This window comes from Dermacentor variabilis, chromosome 11 (assembly GCF_050947875.1).
Source record: "Dermacentor variabilis isolate Ectoservices chromosome 11, ASM5094787v1, whole genome shotgun sequence".
Classification (NCBI taxonomy): Eukaryota; Metazoa; Arthropoda; class Arachnida; order Ixodida; family Ixodidae; genus Dermacentor; species Dermacentor variabilis.
Genome location: NC_134578.1, coordinates 12,131,726 through 12,152,990, shown reverse-complemented (window position 1 = coordinate 12,152,990; position 21,265 = coordinate 12,131,726). Strand labels below are relative to the sequence as shown.

The 21,265-nt window shown below is 45.5% G+C and overlaps 1 protein-coding gene across 1 annotated transcript; it reads left to right on the top strand.

The window, feature by feature from the left end:
• The first annotated feature begins 11,636 nt into the window (after window positions 1-11,636).
• On the top strand, window positions 11,637-19,884 carry LOC142563816 (uncharacterized). Its single transcript, XM_075674457.1, has 4 exons — window positions 11,637-11,919; window positions 17,424-17,590; window positions 18,091-18,207; window positions 19,744-19,884. The coding sequence occupies exons 1-4, from the start codon at window positions 11,844-11,846 to the stop codon at window positions 19,786-19,788; spliced, it is 405 nt and encodes a 134-aa protein (XP_075530572.1). The 5' UTR covers window positions 11,637-11,843; the 3' UTR covers window positions 19,789-19,884.
• Window positions 19,885-21,265: the final 1,381 nt, after the last annotated feature.

Sequence of the window (21,265 nt, the reverse complement as noted above, 5' to 3'; positions counted from 1 at the left end):
GCTCTCGCTGAACCCAAGGGTCTCAAGAAGGCCAGTGATTCCTAAATCGATTGCTGGGCAGATATCTTCACATTCTAATTAAACAGGCGCCATAGTTTCCCTAGCTTTACCGCAGCAAGCACATTCATCTTCTTCCTTCTTATATCTCGCTTTATAAGTGCGTGTTCTAAGGCATCCTGATCTCGTTTCGAAAAGTAATTATGAGCTTCCCTTTGAGTTATCATAAATTGTTTCTCTCCTGATTTCTTTCTTTCCTCTTATGTAGTTACTCATGGCAAGTTTCTTCTCCATTGCCGCTACCAATGAGATTAACTCAGCCTCTCTGACTTTTCGCTTGACGTTCTTCGTTGCTGCGTTGCTCACCATACAGGCCGCTTACTTGCTGGTAAGCTTCCTAGTTCTTTTCCTCCACTGTGAATCAATGTTATTCCTGTACAAATACCTGAACACTCTTCAAGCCCATTTACTTTCTTCCATATTCCTCAATCGTTCTTCAAAATTAAATTTACTGTGCACTTCCCTCACCTATTCAAAACTTGTGCATCCTATATCACCCTGCACAGCTTAATTCGTAGTCTTCCCGTGATCTCCCAATGTGAGGCGTCCCACTAACCTTTGGTTGCCATCGAGTCCTGATTGTACCCCTGATTTCAAACAAACAACCGCATTTCCAAAAGTAAGTCGTGGAACCATTACACCTTTCCACATACCTCGGAGCACCTTGTGCCTATTGTATCCCCATAGCGCCCTGTGCTTCATTATGACTGCATTTCTCTTCCCCTTCACTGTTATTGTTTTCCCTATGTTTCCATATATCTGTCGCCTTCGTTTATCCATATACCAAGGTATTCATATTCTGTTACCCGAGGTATTTCCTGGCCCTGTATCGCCACTGTCTGTTCACTGCTTTCATTAAATACCATAACGCCTGATTTTCTAACATTAAATTTCAAACCTAAATTGTTGCCTTCGTGTCCACATATATTAGCCAGACATTGCAAATCACTTTGCGTCTTAGCTAGCAGCACAATGTCGTCCGCATAAAATAAACCTGGAAGCTACTGCTCTACTACTGTACCCGCCTGTATATATGGGAAAATGAACCCGATATTAATTACTTCGAGCGCCCTTTCCATCCTCACCATGTACATCATAAACAGCAGTGGGGATAAAGGGCACCCCTGCCTCAGTCCCTTGTTGATATCATCTTTCTCCTCGCTCCCCATCTCTTCAAATTCTATGCAAACGGTATTTTCTAGGTAAATCGCTCTCAAAAGCTGTAGACAATCGTAGCTTAAGCCTTCCCTTTCCAGAATATCCCACAAGATGTTTCGGTCCCCGTTGTCATTCATTCCTTTAATGTCTAAAAAGGCCACATATAACGGTTTGCTTTCTACTTTTGATATTTCAATATACTGAGTAAAAACAATTAAGTTATCATCTAAACACCTACCTATTCTGAAGCCATTCTGAAGTTCTCCCAAAATCCCTTTATTATCTGCCCATGCTTGAAGCTTTGATTTGATTGCCTGCATTGCTAGCTTATATATTACCTATGTAATGGTCAATGGTCTATAAGAGCGAATTCTATCTTTCTCCTCCTTACCTTTATAAATTAAATTCATTCTACTTTGTCGCCAACTGTCTGGTATTCGTCTATCTTAAAATTTATTCCACTGCTTTCACCAGAGCATCCTTAGTTCTTGGTCCTAGTTCATTAATCAGCCTAACGGGAACCTCGTCTAGCCCTGTGGCTGTGCGCTTAGGAATTTTCTCTTCAGCTTTCTTCCAGTTGAAATTTGTCAGCACCAGCTCCGTTTCCGCCTGGGTCTCTCTCATGCTCTTTTTTTCTTCAAATACAACCTCGTCATTGCTTTGGAAAGATTAGGCTGTTATTTTTCGGATGTAATTTATTGCCGCTTCTCCTTCCAGTCTGTTTTCACCTTCGTCTAGGATATGTTGTTGTATTGTTTTTCACTTCCTGCCTAATAATTTTATGTGGTTCCAAAATATTCTAGGTGCGGCCTTCTTTTTATCACGTATTTCTGACAACCAACGTTCACTTTCACCTTTTCATTTTGCTTGCACCAGTATTTGAACCATAGACTTTTTCTCCCGGTATATTTACCATTTACTGGTTACTTCATCCTGCGGCAACTGCGCCTTCTTTACCTGCCTGTGCTCTCGGGGTGCGTTCTGTCGTTGGGTGATCACTTCTCGTATCTCCCTGTTCCACCAGCTTTTCGGTTTCTTTTTTCCTTTCCAACGAATATGTTGATTCTCTTTCCATATTTGTGTCGTTATTACGCTTAGAAGTTCACTATATTCCCACTCTTTATTTGGCCATTTGCCAAGCTCTTCCTCGACTTTAGTGACTATATTTGTTATTTGTCCAGCGTTCAATTTTGGACTGGCCATTTTGCACTCCTTGCTCTCTTTCCCAACTACATATCCTATTTTCAAAACGATGCGTTTATGGTGACTCCCTACGCTGCTATACCCTTCCTCATCAATGACCATTTCTCTCAACTTATCATGAATTCCTTGTCATCAGACAGTAATCAACAGTTGATTGCCGGTTTCCCACTTCCCAGGTGATCTGCCCTTCGCACTTAGGTCCAGTATTCACGATAACGAGGTTATGTTGCTCACAAAGGTATAGTATTGACTTCCCGTTGTTGTCGGTATAGCCTTCTAAATCCTGTATGTGGGCATTCATGCCACCTAATGGGATAATTTCAGCACCATTCCCAAAACCCTTAATATTAGCGCTTATGTATTCCACTAATTCTTTATTCTTCTCTGTGCAAATTTTTCCGGTCCACAAATACGTAACGCCCAGCCAAGTTTCTTTCCCACTCATTGTACCTGATAACCAAGGATGCTCTTGACATTGTGAATTTACTCTTTTCCATTTGGCTCCCTGATGGATGAGCATTCCAACTCCCCCTCCCTTTCTTAGTTCTGTCGCAACCTTCCCAAACATAATTCTCAATCACTGGCGGCTCTTCCGAGTCTCTAAGGTGCGTTTCTCTAACCACATACACCCCTATTTGTTCTCTATTTAACTGCTCCTCAATATCTGCCCCCTTTTCCTTTCTTCTACCGCCCTGCATGTTTATGAAGCCTATTGCATGGCGAGCTCTCTTTCTTGCTTTCCTCCTTTTTCTGTTATCGATGGCGATGCTCTTCTGAAGTTCCCTTAGGGGACCTTCTTATTACTACCTAATCTGGCCTCCTGAGCGCCCGTGCGCCCCCTAAAAAAGCAACAGCGCGACCACCAAGTCGCCAGCCCATTTCTCGTGCCAGCCTGTAATTGAAGTGGATCCAGTCTCGTTTAAAACCACCGCACCTTCTCACTTCCCTGTTTACTTCGACAACCTCGAAGCCTTTCTTTCGGCTCATTTTCCATATCGCCTCATTAGCAGCCACTACGGCTCTTTGTACGTGACTGTGACGTACAGGCACCTCCGGCACCGTGCACACCACGATCTGCACCCGAGGGGATAGTTCGCGCAAGTCGTCCACCCCCTTCGCCAGGCGCTGGGCTAGTCCTGTCCCTTTCCTGTTTAGGACGTCATTTAGCCCACCTGCTACTATGACAAGGTTGCGCACGTGGGCATTTTCCGCGAGCTTTTCTTCGGCTCGCTTCATGACAGAACCCAGTGTCCGTCCTGGAAATGTGCCTACCGTCATCCTTTCATCGCCTTTCACCCTCTCCACAATTGCTTCTGGGCACCTAGCCAGGTTTGGGTCACCGGCGATAATCACCCTTTCACTCTCTCCTACCTCTCACTGCTTCCCTTTGTCCTTTTCCGCGTGATTCAGACTCTACAGTGGGCATTGTCCCCTGTGCTCCTGATTTTTCCGCGTGGCGGCCTCAAGGTAGGTGCCGTTCTTTCCAGCTAACCCTTCACCACATTGCACGCATCCCACGTACTTTGCTAGCAATCCCTCTCCTGTCACGTCGAGGGACTGCGTTCCATTTTCACGCACATTCTAGTTCACAATGGCGACGCTATTCAGCTTTTCCTCGGATGCTTCAAGTCTTTTTTCAACTACCGTCCGTGCATCACGCCCCCTATTTAGCTCATTTTTGAGCTCTTCAACCTGTTTGACAAGCTCTTCCTGGAAAGCCTCCATTTTCTTGAGCCTAGCATAGACATCACAGTGTGGGCCGATTGACTCGGTTCCCTCTCCATTCTCATTCGTCTCCTCTTTTGCCTTGAGGGAACCCTCGTGCACTTCCTGCTTTCCCGGCTTTCTTGCCATGTATTGCGCGGCTTTTTTATGCAAATACTATATTATTATAATAATGCAGAGCACGTGACTTTTAGCAAAAGCTGATATGCACAGGATCCAAATCCTCAAAATGTCGCAAAGCAACTCTCACCACTGTTTCAAAAACAGTCAATGCCGCGGAGACCCAAGGTATGACACACTCTCGCACGCGCTCAACCACGTGGCCACGCTCTCACTTTCCTAGCAAAACACGCACAGTAAAACCACTAATAGCTATTAGTCTTGCCATCTCCAAGCTACTATTTAAAGGCTACAAACACTCAACGTCCCACCCGGCTGCACGTGTTGACGCACGTGGCGCGAAAGGACGCTCTAACCATCCTGCAAAACTAAATGTACACGAAACACACCCGCGCACACGAAATACGAGAGGAAAAAAAAAAGAAAAAAAAAGGAAACCACCCAATTACCAAAAAGGCAAGAAAAATCAGCAAATAAAAAACAGAAGCAAGCTCAAAGCATGCTCACAAACTTATGATTTCTTCGCCGCCACGGAGCTTTGAAAAGCACGTCTATTCGCCACAATATCTACAGCCCATCTACAGCCCGTGTCAGTGCGAGTCGCGGACGCCACCTCGCGACTGTTGGTCACAGCCAAGGGCAGCCCCTTGCCCTGGGAGTTCGAACCATTCTGCAGGCGTGCAAGATGGCTCATCTAGTAAAGGAGGCAATGACAAGGAACAGCTGCCCTGTTGCAAACTAGAATGCCGTGTACTAGAAGGGGCAGTGCATCGCACGTAGACAGCGACCGTGGCTACTATGCGGGTACCTGACGCCGCCGGTGGCGAACGAAGCGGCGGCGCTGCAATCCCTCACTCCTGCATGCAGTTGCTTGCTTCGTGGCTTGGGAGCGCTTGGTTAGGTGGTGTTTCTGCTTTTCTATGAAGCTGTGGTGCCGAAGCGCGTGTATGTAAATGTTTGACATCCTAAACCAATGGGAGGACAACGCAGACAAAAAGCACTTCCTAAGCCAATCCACAGTAGAAGGGGTAAGAGTCACTCTCACCCGCACAGTTGAGCTCCTTGACTACCGACAAAGAAACTTGGACACACCTATTTGCTGACACCTCGACTATGCAAAGACAAAGTTGAGAATTTTTTTTGGAATCGTAAGGATGTAATCAGGCTGCAATACGCATCCTCAGCAGTTCCTGCTCATGGTAAATTGCCTGTGATTTTATAACTTTGCCCGTAGTGCAACAGGTGGCAGTGCAGCGGGAGATACAGTAAGTTGCCTCCACAAGATTAAACACCATGAAGTAAAAGCAAACGGAAACTGATGGACGCAGTGAAGTTCTACATGAACAAACATGCGCCTTCCACCGAGTCTACTTCAGGAAATATTGCAGAACGTCCGTACCATGTGAGAAGGAGCTACTCAAGGCTGATATGCTACATTGCTAGCTTTGTGTCCAAGAAGTGTGTTTTACCAAGGAGTTGCCCTGCTTGTAGTGGGGGCGCCGCATGCCTGCGGCTGAATTCATCGAGCACAACGACATGGGGGGCTTGCTTTACCCCCTCACTCGAACTGTTTAGGTTCATCCCACGCCTGGAAGATGTGTTTACTAACTGCTTCAGTGGACGAAAGCTTCACAGTGAAAGTATTATGCACGTTTTGCACATGATACATCATGCATCCCCCTTGTAGGCCGGTTGCGAACACCTTGAAAATAGCCTAAGCGCATGTAGTGTTGGGTGTTACGTTATCATGAGACTGCACATTTTTGTTAAAGGCGAAAACAAATCCAATCTGCTGAGGAAGCGCCATTCTGCCAAACACCTTAAGCTATTACAAGCCTATAGTTACACTGCACCTATAGTTTGGCCTGCTTATAAGCAGGTCAAACTATGGGTGCTGTGTAACCATAGGTCTGTTCGATTCCGAAAAAAGTGCATGGCACCACAAACGAAAAGGTGCAAGGGGTGCCAGTTATGGTGTGCTGGACTGCACCCACTCGCTGCAAGGTTCAAGGGTGCACTGCACCGCGTCGGCACCTTGTCTTGCACCCCGTTCAGTCAAGCACGGGAGTGCAGGGTGCACCGCTGCACCTTGGGGAATCGAACGCCTAGGTGCAGTGCACCGTGAATAGGTGCCGAAGGTGCAGACAAACTTGGCTGAATCGAATAGACCTATATCTCAAATCGCCTATTTTATTGGTGCCTCCCTAACCTGCTCTGTTTATTTTTTTGCGTGTGTTCACTTCACGTTGCTAATTGTGTGAATTTGCTGTAGCAAAACAAGCAGTTACACTTTTGTAGTTCGTTTACTCTTCTGCCCATTACCATGACAATGCTGTCATTGCGTTAGCTTGCAAAACTATTCCGGATATCATTGTTCTGTGCCCTATACCGCCTCTTGTGTGTGATTCCGTACACTGTGATGCCTGTATTGTTAGCATTTAGTTACAGAATGCACAGACCATGAGCTTGTACTCCTTTTGTGAAATGCTGTAGCCCGCTTAGCTGCTTTGCCATTTCACTGACGTTGCCATTTGGCTTCTTGCATCATTACTTTGATAGTCCTTTCATTCGCTCATTTGTGTTTACTTTGCAGGTGGGACATGGATCTACAGCTGAATTTCAGTGATTGTTTCAGAATAAATTGCTTTTGTGGACGTATGGGACTTTTTCAATTCGTGCATGAATGTTTTCTGTGCAACTTTTTGGTCCGCGAAAGTTCCAGCTCGCGTCAGCAGCTACGAGTCCAGCTGATTCTACGCGGCGTTATTCATTTGCGCACTTTTTTTTTCAGGCCGTCACCTAGCGTTCCATTGAAATGTGTAGCAAAAGAGAGAAGCACTATCCAATGTACCCGCTTAATTTAAACTTACTGTCGGTGTTGCGGGGACTAGCCATGTTTAATTACCCTGTCAAGCGGCCACCCAAATGCGGTTATGTACACTTCGAATCTACTCGCTCGCGATCGTAGACTCATCTGCGCCCTCAAGCTATGTAATCCTAACCAACTTGATCCTGAGGTGTTGAAAAAGTTCATTTGGATGGGACTCAATTGCGATCGAAGCTGCCCGTGTTCTCGAGAGCGTGGCTGTATATAGATTTAAGCGGCGATTACAGAAACGCTATAGCTATAGCGAGGAGGGAAGCCATTGCTATAGATCGTGCATGTGTCGTGTGCGCCGCGGCAGTCCCGTTGTCGAACTTAATTTAGCCTCGCGCTCGGCGTTCACTGAGCTCAGCAGTGCGTTTGTCCATCCGATCAAGAATTGTCGCGTTCAGGGAGACCTCACAATGCGATAATGGGAATAAATTATTAGACGCATCCTGAGGCTCATCGGGAGCTATAAGGCGTGCAAGTGTGGGATTTTTTTGCAGAGAGTGCCCGCTTGCTCGGCTATGGCACCTTTGCGTTCGACAAGTATGGCACAGAAATGGCGTGAAGAGACCCGGGCAGCAAGACAGAGGGTTGCCTAACACTTTGTCCACGGAGAAACGTGTCCGTCACCATAGCGAGCGCAAGCGCAGGAGACTGAAGCAAGTGCAGCAAGCCCCAACCTATACCAGTGCGGCGGGCTCGAGCGGCGCAGGGTAGCCTCGGGCACCAGCAGTATAGGGAGTCATTTCTTTACCCTTGTGCCCGAACACCCTCCGCAATATAAACGGGTCTACATAAATAGGAAGAGAGCACGAGCGCAAAGTTAGAAAGTAACAGGCCTACTAACTGTAACATCATTTGTGCATGCGAGCCTTCTAATTAGGTGTGAGTGAACATTCGAAGTTTCGAATACGAATCGAATATTACGCACTAGCTAAGCGTATTCGAAAAATGAACTATTCGATATTTTCGAACATTAGAAACAATCCAAATATGTAGCAAAAACTGACAGTAAAAAGTCTGGCTACTGTTCTCCGTTTGCAGAAGACAGAACCGTAAACTATCATAAGTGAAGCAATTGACGTCAAAAGTCTTCGAAGCAATATAGAAAAAAAAAACGAGTAACGCAAGTGTTGTTTTCCGTTTCGTGGTAGAAGACTACATGACAACCTGTGATCTTCACTTGTAGCCTGTCATTTAGTGTTTTTGGCAGCCTAGTCATGTAGCAGTTTTATCTTGTATGCTAAGCTAGGGATGGTTTCTTTGCAGCGGGCCCTATTACACGTTTCTACGGCCCACAAGTCCTTCAGCAGCTTTCTTCTTTCATAACTTCTGATCTTTACTTGGCAACCAATTGAAAGCTAGTCATACATAAGCCATTCATTCTTGGAAGGCTTCTTTGCACTCACGCTCTAAATATGTTGAGTTATAATCGGGCCCCCTTTAGCGATAATCAGTGATCTAAAGCTTAAAACTGATCCTAATTGCCCCCGATAGCTGTCTTTTTTTACTAGCTAGTGCGAGCGTGGTATACCTTATCATATCGAAAAAGAATGCTACAGAGAGAAAGAGATAGAGAGATAAAAGAGACAAGGATGTTAACCAGTCAAGAGTCCGGTTGGCTACCGTGCGCTGGGGGAAAGGAGAAGGGGAATAGAAAGAAAGGAGAGAAAGAAAGAGAGGAGGTACGGAGATACGCACGAACAGCACGGCAGAGTCAAAGGCGCTCGCACAAGCTAGACGTTCGCAGAAAGCACAGAAGTGTCTTTAGTGTCTTCTGAGCCGATGATCGGTGGGGACGGTGTTCTATAGTATTGTTTGTTTACTCAGAAGATCATCTAGTTTTATGAATGCGTTGGTAATAGATTGTCTTTGTGCTTCAAACTGAGGACAGTGGCACAATAGGTGCTCATTGTTAGGTGGTCAGATTGGCATTTGAGAGATGATGTTTGTTTCTAGTGAATGAGAGAAGCAGAATTTTGAATTAGTTCTGGATCATTTAAAATGAGTTTTCAAAAATTGGTAAGCTGGAAAAATATACAAGCCCGAAGCTTACAAATTCGCAGCTCTGCACCTACAATAGATATCGCAGTTCTGTAAACTGTGCTATGAGAGCAGCTAAAGCGGACAAATTTGATACGTCGATTTATATCTTACGGGAATTCGTAACGTTGTTAACAAGGGTTTCGCAATAGTTCTACCCACAAATTAGTGGTATCATTTAGAGTCATGTATAATATATCGATTTTGCCCGCTTTAGATGTACTTTGAGGTGAAATTTACAAAATTGGGATATCTTTTTTAACGTCTGAGTGACATATAGTTTCATTTCCCGGAAATTTGTGGTTTGTACTAATTTTGATTAAGAAACTGACGGCATAAATAAAGAATTCGCAACCAACAGTAACTATCTCCTTATTTTTTTCCTTTAAATAAACCAGTTAGTCTGCGCTCGTATCGTGTACTTCCTTTTGCCTTTCGTCCGGGTTGTGCTGCCCACTCCTAGAAACATGAGAAATTTGTTATTTTTATTTGCAGGTACTATTGGCCGATTGGACCGTTACAAGGGGGGGGGGGTACAAATATGGCACAAGAACCATAATTGCCTACATAAAGCAGCAGTGTATAGCTAATACATAAATTTACAAGTCACAGCGTGCCATTATACATAAATATAATATAAATTCTGACATAACAACCGTCACCTGAAAGATAAAGCAGCAATGTATAGCCGAAAAATGCATCACGATAGTACATACTGAAACTTACATGATGCATATTACATCACATACGCCACAACATTATACATAACAAAACTACATTGTAAAAATTACACGAGAAATCTTAGATCATGGCTATTCACTAAGAAAATATTTTGTAACCTCGGTTTCAAAATGTTCCACAGTTTGAGAATCACATATAGCATTCGGTAAATCATTCCAGTCTCTTATGGTTCCAGGGAAAAAAAGAGTATGCATATGCGTTCACAAGAGATTGAGATACTGATCGAGATTGAGATATCAAATATTTACTCTATTAGCCTCGTACGCGACCAATGGCGATGCCGCTAAATCGGGCAGGGGACTCGCCTTTGTCGTCTGCTGCGCTCTGGCTAGATAGCTTCATTTTTATGCATCTGATCGTGTTCTTACTTCGTGCTCGTGTCGCACGGCCCTCTAAAACTACTGCCTGTATTACTTCCTGTCGTTAGTTTTATGTTTACCAGCATAAGGGAACCACAAAAAAGTGATATATTAAATGTATTTTGCATATAACCACCGGATGTGCTCGACCAGTGGCGACGTCGCCCATTCGACCTCTGCCGCGGCGGCTGTATTTCTAAATTCAAGAGCGCTCGCGTATATATATATATATATATATATATATATATATATATATATATATATATGAAAGCGACAACGTACCTTTTGGAAGACTGATTTACTAAACGTTTTCAGCCTTCCAAAAGACTTCCAAAAAGTTTGTCGTCTCTTTCCTGCATATGTTACGTCGGTTTCTGCGTGCTTGCGCATTTGTACGTCGCCCCTTTCATCACGCCTGGCCTGGCGATAGAAATTTTGGTACAAGTAGCATGATGTCATAAAGGAGACTGCACAGAACTGCTATCTTGGAGGTCCAATGGGCAAGCCACTTGCCTTTTGAGCGTATAGGGTCATAGGTTCGAAACTTACTACCGCCAATGTTTTTCCTATCGAATTTATTCTGTTTTTTTATATATTAATTTCTTTATAGCGTTTACCGAGGCGAAATTAGAACGCAGGCGATAGCTTGCACGGACAAGGAACGCGCGGAGAACACAGGCTTCCGAGAGAGAGGGTGACGTGGCGCCGCGGCTACGCCCTCTCCCTTCACGCAACGCCTGGCACACAAGCTCGGCAGCAGGTGTCCCCCTCGTCAGCTCTGCTCCATCGAGGCGCGCACGGCACGTGACGTCGCAGCCAATGGAAATTTAGGTGCCGCTTTGCTGTTACAGACGCCGGCTCTCTAGTTCAGTGCGGCAGACGATGCTTGCGCATCAAAAAGGACCGACAACCCATCATGGAGTGCGCCGTGAAAACGTAGTAGCAATGGCGAGAAGCCAACGCCGTACACGCGCGTGCGCACACTGATGACTAGCAGACGACGCAAGGAGCGATCCACGCTGAGCGTGCCAGTACTACTCCGCCCGACTTCGCAGGGAATGGTGTCCTTGGAAATTCCGTACCATACTGTTCGAAAAACCTATAGACTCGCTTTTCAGAGACTCGAGCAGAGCAGGTCGACCGACAACTTGAAGTTGCCTTCACACAGCGAGCTCACATGCAGCGCTGCAGAGGCTTCACCCCGTTGAGGTCACACGCGAAAGGGCGCACTCAAAGATCTCGTGACTAATGAGGAGTTTAGAATTAACTAAAATGTCTACTTCACTACAATATGTCAAGCATATAAATTAATGCTGCCGACAGCTGGTCGCAGAATACAACAGGAAAAGAAAAGCAGGGCCGCATCTCTTCTGCTTGTAAGGTAGAAGTCGTTAACCACTTTTACCTTAAAGAGGGCCATATCGTAAAGGATAAATAAAAGGAGGCAGGAGCCGCGGTAACCTCCGGGTCCGGCGTACATAAGAAAAGTCACCGTGTGGTTTCTCCCCTGAGTGGAACGAAGGCTGCACAGGTGAACGATCGGTGAATCGTCGTCTACGGCAAGGATGACACTATCCAAGATTGTTACTTCTCGCATCACCGTTTTAATAATACTCGCTGTTTTCCTAAGATTCACATTTGGTAAGTACGAACAGTGATTCTGCATGATGATTCATCACACTGCACGTATTCTTTCGAACAGCCAGAGATTTATGACAACGAGCAGCAAGAACTACACGTTGCTGTCATTGCCATTTTCTTGCTATTTGTGGGGGGAAGGCTCATGGTACATGGTAAGAATGTGGAGTTCTCCAAAATTCACGTTGGCACCACAAACATCGCACGTACGTTCCTTAACCATATTTGTTTGCTTTCACAACTGTAGCTGGATGGCAGTATCAGCGTGCAAGGAATTAAATGACTGATTTTTTGCACTCTGCGTTTTGCCACAAGTCCGACAGTATAGCGCATAACGTCGTATATTTAGCCTATCACACCAATGTAAACAAGGATAATGCGCAAGGAAAGCGTAATCACTTATAATGCGCCAAAGGAGCAGTGGGGGCGAGGTTAGACGTAGACGGTTGTATAGGAAAATAAGAGAATAATCGGACGCGACTTATGCTAGTTGTGTATTAGTTATAAGCCTGTACGTTACGTCTATTCAGGTCACATACATATACATATGCGCCAACCGGAGGCGGCGTGCTATTCTTTGATCTGCATTATTTTTTTATTTGATAATTATTCCGAGACGTCTTAAGTGTTACCTCATTACCTTAACTGATTCTCTAAAGTGGCTACGAGCGTTCACATTAAACCTTTTCTGTTGATCAATATATCACCTCAGTGCATGTCCGTTCTTTCTGTGTGGTTTTCGTTTTCCGGGGAAAAGGGGGGGCAGGGGGTGGCAGTACGTTTGAAAATATCGGGGTGGAAAAATATGCCCTCCTCGCCGCCTTATCCACACATTAGTCTACGCGACTGGTTTGTGCGCCGTGTTGGCCAATATGTTGCCCAGTGTGAAGATGTTGGTCAGGCTTCAGCAAGCATCGACCACTGTGCTCATATTTGTATCCTGACATTCCACTTGGTTTCGGTATATCTAGAGAGAGAGATAGAGAGAGAGAGAGAGAGAGGAAAGGGGTAAGGCAGGGAGGTTAACCAGAGAAAAAGATCCGGTTTGCTACCCTACGCTGGGGAGAGAGGGGAGGGGAAGGTAAAGTGTTAACAAGGTAGAGATAAGGAGAGAAAGGAGCATAGACACACAATCACAATCGGTCACTGTCACCGAATACTGTCATCGCACATCACAGTGACACTTGCAGCACTATCAACATCTGTTCAGGCTAGAGCCGCTTGTCCAATTCTGTCGCCCTCAAAAACCGCAACAGTGCCCTCGTCGCCCTCTGCTGCGATGGCTTGTGATGGCGGTATTTTAAAATAAGTTCTTCTGTGAGAGGTCTTCGGTCAAAGCGCGCTATCGCGATTGCGAGTGATTGTCTCTGTAAATTATAGCGAGGACAGTCACAAAGAAGGTGTTGAAAAGTCTCCTCGTTACCACAGCCCTCACACGAGGCGTCGTCGGCCCATCCAATTCGGTAAGCAAAAGACTTGGGGAAAGCCACCCCTAGCCATATTCGACAAAGCAGGGTAGCTTCGCGACGGCAGAGTTCAGCTGGAATACAAAGGCGTAGAGAGGAGTCAAGATTGTGGAGTCGGTAGTCGTGAAAACTTCCAGCGTTCCACAAGGAGAACGTGATGTCACGGCTGAGCATTCGAAGTTTTCTAGCGGCATCTGTCCTTGATAATGGTATCGGCTCCTCTTCGATCGTCCCCTTGAAGAGCCGACCAAGCAGCGTTATCAGCGTGTTCGTTCCCTATGACTCCGCAGTGACTTGGAAGCCACTGAAATGTCACGTGGTGTCCTCTCTCAGTTAAGGTATGGATTAGTTCTCTAATCTCAAATACCAGTTGTTCGTGTGGTCCGCGCCGCAGGGCCGATAGCAAAGATTGCAGTGCTGCCTTCGAGTCACTGAATATTGACCATCTTCGAGGTTGTTCTTGGCTGACGAGACGAAGTGCAGCGCGAAGAGCTGCAAGTTCCGCAGCCATCGGTGTCGTTGGGTGACATGTCTTGAAACTGATGGTGGTGGCTTTCGCTGGGAAGACCACGGCTCCAGAGGAACACTGGAGAGTTGCCGATCCATCAGTATAAATATGTACGTGTTCGGCGTACCTCTCGTGCAAAAGGAGCAGAGTTAGTTGTTTAAGAGCAGGTGATGACAACTCAGATTTTTTCCTGATTCCTGGTACGGTGAGGTGCACTGCGGGTCGAGCCAAACACCATGGAGGAATCGATGGCTTAGTTGCGGGGGTGAAGCCTAATGGAAGGCAGGTGTAATACTTCGAAATCGTAGTACAAAATGATGCCTGCGGCCTTTCTTACGGTAGTGTTGCCAGATGGTGGGAACAGGCATGGGCAACCTGCCTAATGTGCACTCTCAACACTTCTACCGCAATGTGTGTTTGTATAGGTTGGTCCCGGGCAATCGCAATAGTCGCTGCTGTCGATGTGCATTTTGGCAAACCAAGACAAACCCTGAGAGCCCGAGCTTGAATAGCCTGTAGAGCACGAAGATTTGTCTGGCAGGTGTTGGTCAGTACAGGCAAACTGTATCTCAAGAAGCCCAGAAAAAGAGCCCTGTACAATTCCAACATTCCATGCACTGACATTCCCCAAATCTTTCCTCCCAGAAACTTGAAAAGTTGGGAGATTGCTGTCAGAAGCTGTTTCAAGTAGGTCACGTGCGGGCTCCATGAGAGATCCCTATCAATGATTATGACAAGAAATTTGTGAGTCTTCTCATAAGAACTTATTTGGCCATTTATTGAGATGGCGTATGGTGTCATTGGTTCGCGAGTGAACGCCATCAGTGCACATTTGTCTGACGAGATTTCAAGACCTTGGTTGCGGAGGTATACAGCTGTTAGAGTAGCAGCTTTTTGAAGTCTTGCACGTATCTGAGGACGTGTCACACCTGAGGTCCATATACATATGTCGTCGGCGTACATTGATATCTTGATCGCTGCTGGCAGATGATCAACGAGACCAATGAGTGTGAGGTTGGATAGGGTGGAGCTTAGTACACCGCCTTGAGGAACACCTCGGTACGTGTAGTGTCGTACGGTTTTACCATCATCTGTACAGACAAAGAACGATCTCATAAAAAGGTAATGAGAGATCCATTGGAAAACTCGGCCACCTAGGCCAACCATTTCAAGATCATCGAGGATAGCCTCGTGAGATACGTTATCGTATACCCCCTTGACATCCAAGAACAAAGCTGCAGATAATCGTTTGGGTGACTTTTGAAGCTCGACGTTCGTAGCGAGATCAACAACACTACTGAAAAGCGATCTCGACGAAAACCAGCCATGCAATTCGGTAACATGTTGTAGTGTTCCAGGTACCACTCCAAGCGGGCAAGGATAATCTTTTCCAATATCTTTCCCACAGAGCTGGCCAGCGCTATTGGGCGGTATGAGGTGAGTTCAAGTGGGGACTTGCCTTGCTTCAGGAGAGGGACCAAGCGGCTTATCTTCCATTCTTCGGGAACCATGCAATCCTGCCAAGATGAGTTGTAGAAATGTAACAGCTCTCTCAGTGCGCCATCACTCAGGTTGTTCAAGGCGCGGTAGGATATTCCATCTGGTCCCGTGGATGAAGAACGCCTGCATAGAGCAAGAGCCGCTTCTAGTTCCTCCATTATGAAATGAAGATCCATGCGGCCATCACGTGAAACACGGATGCGACTGGGGGCTGGAAAGCCTGGACCGGTTGCTTGGCCAGCGATCCTTGCACTAAAGTCTTCTGCAACATCGGCCTCTAGGCGCCCCTGGAAGAGCGCCAGCGCTTTGAATGGGAAGCGTTGTTCAGGGAGGGAACGTAGACCACGTTTGGTTCTCCAGATGTGGGAAAGTGGCTTTCGGGGGTCTAGTGACTGGCAAAATCTTGTACAACGTCGAGATGCCAATATATCTATGCGACGTTGAAGTTTTTTTTGTAGTCTTCTGGCTGTCCTAAGGTCTTCGATGGATTTTGTACGCCGGTAACGCCGCTCCGCACGACGGCGGAGTGCACGAAGTCGCTCCAACTCTATATCCAATTCCGTGTGCTTCGACGAAACCGTGACCGTGAGCGCGGCGTGTAGCATTGCAAACTTGATTGCTTCCTCTAATACAGAGGACAGGCCCTCTCGACAAGCATCTTCCATGGTGGAAGTAAAATTGGTCCAATCAATTAATCGAATGGTGTTCCCTGGGATGGGAGTGGACATCCGAAAACCATTTAACATATCTTGTGAAAGTGCTGGAGACGAAAGCTAGGTCAAGACAGCTGCCATAATTCACGCCTCGTATAAACGTTGGGCTGCAGCCATTCAGGAGGGAAAGGCCGTGGCTGCAGGCGAAGTTTGCAAGTCTTTGCCCTCTTGCATTTGTCCTTGCGCTTCCCCATGCTATATGGTGCGCATTAAAATCTCCGATGATTACATATGGGGCAGGGCACACAGACAAGATGTTCGTTAATCGTTTGGGCTCAAAAATAGTTGAAGGCGATATATAAACGCCTACAAATGTAAACATGAGTTTGCCCGTTTTAATTGTTAGGCAAACGTAGTGATTCTTATCATGAGGCAGAATCGGCTGGCGAACATAGGTCAGTTCTCGACGAATAAAAACGATTACTTTGCTGCATGCATCAGTTGTTGCGGATATAACAGCTTCGTATCCCGATAGTCTGACTGGTTTTGACACATTAGGCTCACATATGACAATGATTGGGAACAAATTAGTATATATATACTGACGAAAGTCTGAAAGGTGCGATTTTAGTCCTCTTGCGTTCCACTGTATGATTGACGCTGCCTTGACTTCTTCTCGAAACGATGGGCGATGGTTGGCCATGTCTCTATTTGAGGGACTCAAGCACTGGGCTTAAGGCGTCCAGTCTATCAGTGCATTTTGAGTAGACGTAGTTCCAAGGTTCGACAGAGTCACTCGAATGGCATCTATGAGGGGATGCCGCATTGAAAGAACTTGACGATCTGCTTTGGGCGTGTCATCAGCGGCAGGAGTAGACTCCCGAGTGGGCTTGACAATCTGTAGTTCTGTGGGAGATTGCTGGCTCGGCAGCGCAGGCCATTCTTCTTGAGACAATTCGACACACAGGGAGGCTGCTGCAACGATCCGGCGTTGGCGTCGGCGTCACCGAACCTCCTCAAAAAAGGCAGAGCCGCGAAAGGAGAGGGCCGCTTCCATTGTAGCGCTCACATTCTCCAATCAGGCCAAAAAGGGGCTGACCAGCACAAGGAAGTCGCCTGAAAGGAATTCGTCTCAAGAAGAATGTATATCTATAGGATTTCTAAGCTGGGTATGGCCTGCGTGCTTAATTGTTGTAGGAGCAGAAGCCTTAGTCAGGCCACACGGCCTTTAGCTTCCTCTTACTTTCTGTTGTAAACAGAAATAATAAACCCATTATTCCATGGCCGTATATGTGTGATAACTCACTCTGCCTGAGCTAGAGTGCACTTTGCCTTGTCACAGAGTTGCTTTTCACAAAGAGTCACTATTTTTATATTCAGGAGGTAAACTGAGTCAGACAACGGAGCCAGTGAAAGGATGCCCCAAGGTGACAGGAAGTTTCAGTTTTATGCCACACAATACGTCTCTACTAGGACGATATTGCGCATTAGGCAACGGCGAGAAAATCGAAAATACGACAGAAACGGACCCTCGCTGGATTGGATCGGTAAGCGAAAGCTGACTACTAAGCTTACTTGAATGAAGAGTGCATGAAAGTTAAGTAGGTTTCTCCTGTTCCACAACTACGAAATGCGTACGTTTTTATGAAATAATATATAGTTACGATATTTTACACAATTGGATGTTGTTGTCACTAAGAGCCTATCAATAATATAATCTTGGCCGCAGAGAGCAGAAAGGCTTAACCGAATGCTTTTGCAAAACGTTTTATACAGGAAATTATTTCTATAGGCAGTGTCATAAGGTTTGAAATACATTTTCCCAAAATCTTGCTGCGACATGAGAGCCCAGAAATAAATTTCCCTTTTACCTATACGGCATTGACACTGCGTCCTTTAAGGCGACTGAGCAGTCTGGCCTTTCCAAGGAATATTCAAGTCGGCACGCAAGAACCACTTATAATACTATCTTTCCTGCAATAGCAGTTATATCCAGTTCTCAGATTCATTCATGGCGCTCACATCCATTGTACTTGTTCTTCTTTAGCTCACCTTTAATGGCACTTGTCGTGTTTGCTGCGCCCGTGGAGGTGCCTCTACAAGCACAACCTATTCCGTGATTAATAAGCTTCCCAGAAACATATGCAAAAAACGAAATTCAGTGGTAAGTACAACTAGTCTCCGAGTGAAGTAAATGCGAGTGACGTTTTGAAAGTGGAACTCTCTTCATCAGGACAAACCAATATCCCCCGATGAAGCAAGTTCCACTTTCGAAGCTGTTGTTGAATTAAACCTTGTGTCTTCGACAACGGTTCGTTGTGGCTTCGTTTTGTAAATAAATAAATAAACAAACCAACAAAACAATACAAATAAATAAATAAATAAATAAATAAATAAATAAATAAATAAATAAATAAATAAATAAATAAATACGGCCTTTGTAGCTTGAAGTCGTTCTCGCGATGTGGAATTTGCCTTTTGCTGCAGTGATAGACTGAAATGCAACGGCAAACCATAACTGTGAAGGATGTTTGAAGCCACATTCTAGCTTCCTTGCTTCGCATCTGATTTTCAAGAAGCTTTGGAGGATGAAACACGGAAAAAGAACACCTGGTTGCTTACCGTATGGAAACCGAGGCTACTCTCCGTGCTTAACTTTGGCGTGAAGCTGGGCGGCACAACGGGAACACTTTTAGTGAATGTGTTCAGCACTGAGTAATATTAACCGTTGGCATGAGTGCATTCAACGCATGACGGCCGGATCTGATGGTTGCACAATTCAGGATTTTTTTTTTTGACAGAGAGAACTCAAGTTGTTGTAGCTACTCAAGTACTTGTCTTCTTAAATCGTTGTTTCTGTCATCCTATCTCTACTATATATCAGTTTTCGTATTCATTTTAGTGACATGTAACAATTCACAATCATAACAATATAGATCTAAAGTGAACAAGCTGCATGCAGTGGCTCATACTTTTCTATAATTAAACATGCACATTATACAACAAGGAATAAAATGGCAGGGCACATATTTGACACGACATATTAGTAATGTGTCACGGGCTTTCCTTCAGTGCTGTCCAATTTGTCTGCTGAATTAACTAGGAAAAAATTCCGTAGCAGTTTGGTTTTGAGAGTTTATTCAATCGAGACTTGCCAGCAGCGATCAGTGGAAGGGAAAATTGCTACCAGGAAAAATTGTTGACTTGCTCATGAACAGTGTTACTGCGAGAAATCAATAATTGGAAATGTAGTCTGGTCGGGAAGTAGATAAATATCACGAAATGAACAGAGCGCCAATCAACAAGGCTTCCTTGTGGAAGCCAACACGTCAACCTCTTAGACAACACCATTTTTGTCGGCGTTCAGTGCTGCCTAATATGAATAGTACTACAACCGTTGTAACCATAGAAGTCCATGCTTTATTTCTTTGTCGCCATTTTAATTGTGACAGAATACAATCTTCACCGCTAGTCCATATAACCAACCAACACGACGCTTCCACTTTTGTTCTTAGTACAAAAAAAAACTACCTTAGCTAGAGCAGGCGCGAGGAAAGAAGAAAATGGTGGTTAAGCTATAAGGCGAATGAATGAATGTGTTGTACAGAGGGTGGTGTATTTAGGTTTTTTTGTATGTCCACAGAGGACCTTGTGGCGCTAAACAAAATTGATAATTTGTGGCTTTATTTTTATCTTTCAGAAAAAACAAAGCTTTGGGCGGAGGTCAGAAGGTACAGGATTTTGAAGTCCTAGGCCTAAGGCAGCAGATCAGGTTAACACCACAAAACACGTTTCCGGCAGTGCTTTGAAATAAAGGAGTACTGTATGAAAACAAAACAAAACAAACTCAACTTTACTGCTCACATTTTATGTCATCACGGGTTCAATTGCCAGTAGAAAAGGTCGCATACTGATGGGTGTTTAAGGCAAAGACGGTCGTTAGCCTTGATTGGGGCGCACGTCAAAGAGTAACCTCTGGCAGTCGATTAATTCAGAGACCTCCGCCAGCTACATTGGCCTTCATAGCCTCATAGTGCAGCTTCGACACGTTAAACCCACAATTACCTACCGTATAACTACCTTATTAAATACCGCATAGACTCGCGTACGGGCCGCACCCGTATAAGGGCTGCGCCTCCAGCTTGGCAGCCCCAAATTTGTGAGAAAAATTTTCAACGAGAAGCAATCGCGTTCAGCGCTCCGATGCCGCGCGCTCACATCTGCGAATTTCCGCGCGCTGTGTACTTCCTCTTGCCGCTACTAGATGGCTAGAGCCAGGGTGTGCACAATATGCGGGGTGTGCACAAGTCACTGGCAGTGCCGGCACCATTTTGACCAAAAAGTTCGGCGCCGTGCAAGCACCGCTCCTCGTCCAGATTGTGAAAAAAATGCGGCCCTTACACGAGTTTATACGTCCTTTACGTCTCATTAGAGAAGCCGTACTATAAACGACACTACACAAGGCACTCGGGAATATTTTTGCGTACCTCATGTTATTTTACGAGCACTTAATGAATAGTACCAACGGGAAACAGGATTGACAAGAACATTCACGCAGTTTCGGACGCAACAAGCCTGTTTTGCGAGAGAGCGATAACCTTGTAACCTTAAGAATTCGCTGAAAAAAGAAAGAAAGACGCGTCGTTGTAGCCTTGATACTTGTATTTAACGCTACATTTTGCGGAATCCGCCAGTTTAATGGAAGGAGTGGAGACTCCAGCGCCTGACCCCGGTGACTCTGACCGAGGATAACGAAGGCTGACGACGGCATGACCACCATTGCCGTTGCTAAAGACCTCACGTCCACCGTGGAGGAAATAGGCAAGAGTATGAAGCTCGCCCATGCGGGGTACGCAAGGTTCTGCTTGCATACATATAAGAGGCATCCGAAACACTAATCAAAAACGAAACCCAACGCAAAGGTTCATGTTTTCAAAGCAACATTTGGCAGGGACTCTGGGTGCCAACGATTCTACGGCCACGACACCGTGGTACCAGAAGCAATGTACCTGTAGATCGGAAGTCGAGGTACATATTGCTTGGAATCTAGCGAGTTGTATGGTATTTGCTAAGGCACATATCAAAATACTATGTTCTGAGAAACGCTGGTGCTACGTGCTATGTCGTGCTATGTCGTGCTATGTCTAAACTACGTGCTATGTCGAAATTCTAGGCTTTTTGCGATAATTGAAATCTTAAGCTATGCCCAGCGCATATAGATG

Excerpts from the sequence above, each read along its gene's own strand:
- LOC142563816 (XM_075674457.1), top strand. The coding sequence starts at position 11,844 with ATGACACTATCCAAGATTGTTACTTCTCGCATCACCGTTTTAATAATA. Across the intron at positions 17,591-18,090 it reads ACCCTCGCTGGATTGGATCG|CTCACCTTTAATGGCACTTG; the intron begins GTAAGCGAAAGC and ends GTTCTTCTTTAG. Across the intron at positions 18,208-19,743 it reads GCAAAAAACGAAATTCAGTG|AAAAAACAAAGCTTTGGGCG; the intron begins GTAAGTACAACT and ends TTTATCTTTCAG.